At 36.0% G+C, this 6,000-nt stretch overlaps 1 protein-coding gene across 1 annotated transcript; it reads left to right on the top strand.

Annotated features, from left to right (window-relative positions):
- Positions 1 to 404: 404 nt before the first annotated feature.
- LOC140164272 (uncharacterized) lies at positions 405 to 4,933 on the top strand. Its single transcript, XM_072187541.1, has 3 exons — positions 405 to 1,256; positions 2,090 to 2,243; positions 3,168 to 4,933. Exons 1-2 carry the CDS (start codon positions 405 to 407, stop codon positions 2,219 to 2,221), a joined length of 984 nt encoding a protein of 327 aa, XP_072043642.1. The 3' UTR covers positions 2,222 to 2,243; positions 3,168 to 4,933.
- Positions 4,934 to 6,000: the final 1,067 nt, after the last annotated feature.

Raw genomic sequence — 6,000 nt, 5'->3', positions numbered from 1 at the left:
TCGGTAGTGATAGAAAGACTTAATCACGTGATCAAAAGAGATGAAGCAAAACGAATGAAAGTCGGTGATTTCCTAGCAAATGATCGCCTCCATCCAAATGAAACAGCAAAGAAGGCAGCTTCTGATGCGTTCATTGCATTCCAAAAAGCATGGAATCAAGTCCGAGATGGTTGGAGTAAACTCACTGGCTCAAATCCCAATTTTGACAATGTGACATATTCCAGTAACATCACAGATTGCGTAGTTGACAAGAAGGAGCAAGTCTGCCACATGAGACAAATGATAAGGACATTGCTTGATATTCAGAATGCGTTTTTGATGGATGCATTGGCGATAGTAACATATGGCCACTGTCCAGCTCTTATATTTTAATCAAGAATGAAGTTGTAGCTGGAATTCAAACAATGCCTCTCTATGCCGCAGGGGTGTCGATCATTGAGTTTGAATGGTCCGACAATCTTCTAGTGTTCCATGATATAGGAACAGAGTACGGTTATGGAAGTGTTATCAGATACAATTATACGATCATTGAAAGACAACTTGCAAGCATTCTGGTGTTGAACAAAGCGTATCTCGTAGAGGGTACAGCGTTGACGCAGTTTGCCTACTCGGACGAGCTGTTCCATGCTTGCTCAGCTATTCTATCTGAAATCGATACGACGATTTTCCAACAGAAACTTCCAAAGGACCTAGTGAATTCTATCAAACGAGAACAGGAATACAGACAGACATTCGCTAAGGACATGCTAGAACATCTTGAAGTAATTCTTCTTCTGCTGAAGAAGACAGGAGGTGATCCAGGAAGTTCACTAGATGAATACATCAAACGTTGGGCGACCCAACTTCCGGGCTCTTTTCCAGATAATCTCCTACCACAACCTAGAGATGGCGTGAAGCTACAGCATGTTGTCCACCTCTACGAAACTTTAGAAAATTTTCTTGTAGATGCCGTTGTAGAGTCATTGCGTGATGAATACAGGAGGGATATTCCTGAACGCTCAGCAGATCATCTGGGACAGAAACTGAAACCATTGACTATGGAACAGCTTGAAGAATCTGCTGGTAGCTTACGTCGATTCATTTTCCGGTTTCTTCGGTCTGGCACCAAGACTAACACCAGTTCAAACCTGAAGGACTTAGTAGTGCGATCTGCCGAAGGGACAATGGACTTTTCGGTATTTACAAACTTGCTGCCAGATGATCTGGAAGTCAAACATGTAGCGAAGATCCTGGAATTTATTGACAAACAAGTAGAGGTAAGCTTTGATGTAGTACAAGTCAGTGATGTATTTGAATACAATTCAAGCCGACAACGTAACACATTGTCATATGTGACGCGATCTGATTCAATTAGGCAAAAGGCGGCAATTGTGAAGTTGAGATACGGGCAGATCAGGTAGCAAACAACAATAAGATACATATGAAAATTGAAAATCGGTATATAAAACTTATAAATGTGCAATAAAGAATGTTAGGGGTGTAGACATTTCAGACATTATGCTCCGTTATCGGTTAACTCAATTTTTATATTGCCTACTTCATCCTGATTGGAACACATTTATGTAGAATAAATTTAAAATAAAGCATCGGCAAAAACCGTTACGACGATAGCTTGTTTATGTTTAAAATGCATACGTCATACATAAACTTTCAGACAAACCCAACTTCACGCAATCTGTACAAAGCAATTGATTAGTTTGCGAACATTGTAACTTTAAGGTTAGCAACTATTTTAACGATTTGGTAGTTCACAGCATCTTGCGATTGATAGTGAGCTTTGGCAAAAATTTCATTCAAATATCACAGATATACTTTTGTAGGTCCTGTGGTTCTTGAGTTATGTTTTAAATAGGGCTGAAACAACAACACTTTTGTAAAACGAGCATAACTCATTAAGAACAATAAGTCAAGCAAATTTCCAAAGTATATTATTTGCAGAATGAATGAACTTTTGCAAAAGTTTTGGCTGCTTCGCCCAACAATACCTAGTCTACCCTTAGGAATTATATTCTGTAATATCATATCGAACTTATCATACTTGCAAGTGCTTAATGTAGTATCAATATTCCTTAATTGTTACAATTTACAGGAACGAAATGATGCATACCATAAGAAGGATGTCCGGCAAAGCCGACCCAGAGCTAGTACAAGAGCTGCTTCGTCTAGTGGAGGGACACGAGGGCGTGGTAAACGACGAGGTGGCGTGGGAGTTGTTTGTTAGAAACTGATTCATGTTACTACAGGTATTAAATCAAAATTCTTACAATTCTAACTCCTTACCCCAAATATTATCTGAACACACATTGCTACAAGATGCCATACTGTTATGCATTAAATTGTACGCACAAAGTTTTAATTGTTCATTTTCAAAAGTAAATCGTGATTTAAAGATATATTGAGAGAAGTACCTTATATGTAGTTAATCAAAAAAGTGTTAACAGTTTTCTCCCTGATGCACTAAAACACCCAATAAGCTCTCAAAATTGCATAGCCTTATTTTATTTCATTGTTTGAGGTCCTAGAAGAAAACTAATTTGACCTACCATGTTGATCAAACTTCAAGGATGGGGGGGGGGGGGTGAGGGCTGATATAAATTATATTATACTTGAGATGGGATCAAATTTGATATTTAGATTAGAATAATGATTTCTTAGCCAAAAATCCGGTAAAAATCGCATGTTTGTACAAATGTTTAGCCTATATATAGTGGTTTATATCTTTTACAAGTAATGTGTTCTGGTGGTATTGATTTATTCTTCTGAAGGAATATGTTTCGTATCATTATAGACCAGCGAATTAAAAAGCCATAGTTTTGCATTACCTACTTATCCTATTTATCATAAAAATGAACCTGATATAAAATACACTCCTACGTCTCTTAACTTTTGACAGCCGTAACCGATGTAGACCGACACCAAATTGATTGCTTTAATGCCATCATAGTGTACAGACTTATTGAAACAGGGAAGTGAAAAGGTGTCATTGTCTATTCTTCCCAGCATGCAAAAATATAAAATCGGTATGGCAAAGAAGCTACTAAATAGCTACTTTATTAGCTTACATGAACTCATGAAAGAGGTACATTAGTTCCATCAATTTCTTTATTTCTTGACATTCATCTTGACATTAGTACGTTTTCTTCCACTTCTTGTTCCACTTCTGACAGGTAATACTTGCGTGGTAGTACTCTGTATGCCGAAGTACTGGTAGTATGACCGACGGATAGAATATTGATGTTACCTGATCAGGGGCTGCTGATTTGGGACCAATTGGATGGATCCTGAATTTTTAAGGTGTCAGATTTGTGACATTTTTGTGGTATATAATTTTTGTAGTATATAGGGCATAATACGAGTGTACATGTAGCAGAAAAAAGGGATTTTGACATTGTAAATATTATACTATATGTTGTTATTATTTTCTTGGCATAATGTATTCAGATGTTAACGTTTCTAACAGTCTTTCTTACCAAAAATTAAGTAAATTTGATATTTCAGGAACTGTGTGTATTTTAGTACCATCAATGCCTGTGAACTTACAGTTCAAAAGCCTCATCGTGTGTGTGTGTGTGAAGTATTGATCCTGTACTGGCATATTATTATGAGGACCTTGGTGCCATAATTATGCTATTTCCTGGGCTATGATCAAGTTTACAAAATCTGCAGCTAGACCAATGTAAACCTATAGATGTTTACAATAGCGCAACAAAATGTGTAAAAATTACAGTTGGTATCCAAACAAAAGCGTTTATTTTAAAACGTTTTAATAACATTTAAATGTTGGGTTACATAAAGGCCATGAAAACGTTTTCAAAATGAAAAAAAAAAACACGACGACAACATTTTTAAAATGTTCTAAATATGTAGTAAACTATTCTTTGGCAATTAAAAAACAAATGTTATCAACATGTATATAACATTATAGAAGTTATTAAAACGTGTTTAACCTTTTATATAACCCGACGTTTTCTGTATACGTTTTGTGTTTGCTGGGATGTTATTGTGTAGAGTAAATATGACCTTGGTGTATATATTATATTAACCCTACCGGCCTAAGGGTTTTTGGAGACGGAAGGGAAACAAGGAAGGAATAAAGAGAGAAAACAAAGAAAGAAGTTGTCTCCTCTGGGTGGGATTCGAACCCTCGCATGCCAGGCACTGGGTCGGCGACACTTTGACACGGGTGTTGGGCTTCGCTGGCCAGCGAAACCGTGCCTATATATCACTTTGGGTGATTGCGTCATCACACCACGTGGGATGCACTCACGAACAGCGCATCAAGTAGTATTTTGTAGTACCTGGTACGGTTAGGGATGTATAAACGGCATTCAATGCTTTTTGTTTGTCAATACGAAGTTAATTGATATTGTTATATTTTGTTTCACATTAACCAAAGTTCTAGCTGTTATTTAATTAGAATCATAGATTGTAATACTGCAATTGTACAATAATAATTAGTCACGGTGTAGTTATACCAGTCTCCAGTGGCATGTGTACCATGTTTCATATTGTATTACTTTTGGAGTGTTATTGTAGCTTAGGAAACAAAATGTAGGTAGTTATTGTAAATTATTGTATTTTAGTAAGGATATAATACTTTTCTTTGTATGATACTATGTTAAAGGGTGAGGTGATAAGATATTGTATGAATATGATGAAAGGACAGGCAATTGTTTTAGTATACAATAGTACATTGACAAAATAACGGAGATTAAAAACTGATGTGAACTGTTGTCACAAGGTTATGCCAAAGATATATAAAACTGCAGCTAATAAGTGAAAAATAAACAATCATATACAATAATTTGATTCACGTCATTCGACGTGTTTATAGTGGGAGCACATACATGCAATGTAGCGGCATATTGGCGTATTAAATCTTTCCGGTCGGAAATTGTCCGGAAACTTGCTCACTACAGGGTGAGTAAAATAAGTGCAATAGGACAAAGAATCAATATTTACGTGAGAATCAATGTTTCGATAAATGGCACACTCAATAGTCACCTTTTGTGAAAAAATGAAGCGAATCACAGCTACCGTTTAATTTATATTATGAGTCTTTTATACTGCAATACCCAATTTATTTATTTTTGTCCACAAGGCACCATGTATTTTAAATGAGAGTACACAAGGGGCGGACATTTTAAAAATTAATTTAGAAGAGCAGCAACGACATCACTTGCATTACATTCCCGATGTTAAATCTACATCATATGCAAAATTTGAGGAAATTCGCACGAGTCCGTTTTATTTTAGGGCCATTTGTCTATAACTGGTCTTTACATGTAGCCCTATGGAGAGAGTGCCCGTGAGGGCGCTATAAACCCCATTTTAGGAACAAAACGTGATTTAAAAAAACGGACTCAAAGTGCGAATTTTCTAAAATTTTCAGAGTATGTAGTATGAACATGTAGAAATATAATCAAGTAGTTGCCCTACCTGCTCTTCTCCGAAAAAATAAAAAGTCCTATACCTCAATGATAATGAAACCTAGGTGTAAAGCGCAATAAAGACATCAGATCTGAAACTGACTATAACTGAAAGGAAGGTTGATTTTTTCGTTCCTTCATTTAATTTTGTCCTGAGCCCTCGAAGTGTAGGAAACATCAAGTAAGCAGTAGTTATTATAAAACCTTAGAGTGTCAGTGATCATGAAAATGGTGATTATGTAATCTAGACCCTTATATACATGTACACACTTGTTTAGTAAGAATATAGTATTTTGTTTATTGTACGATACATGTAGCATGTGTAATATTTTAAGGGTGAGAAGATGAAAGCTAAAAAAAATTGTACAATATTTCTTCATGAAAGATAATGATGCTTTATCGATATCACTGTATAAGAGAAACTGTTCTAGAACAAGGCTTTGTTCTTCAAGAAAATTCAAAGTAGAGCGACTATACTAATACACCCATGTGCTTATCACAAATGTAAAGTTAATATTGAACGTTACAGTTTCGCACTTAACCAAGGTTGTTGTAGCTATTATAGTTTTAC

The sequence above is a fragment of the Amphiura filiformis genome, chromosome 11, assembly GCF_039555335.1.
Source record: "Amphiura filiformis chromosome 11, Afil_fr2py, whole genome shotgun sequence".
Lineage (NCBI taxonomy): Eukaryota > Metazoa > Echinodermata > Ophiuroidea > Amphilepidida > Amphiuridae > Amphiura > Amphiura filiformis.
The sequence above is the reverse complement of the archived record's forward strand: the minus strand, read 5'-3'. Positions and strand labels throughout refer to the sequence as shown.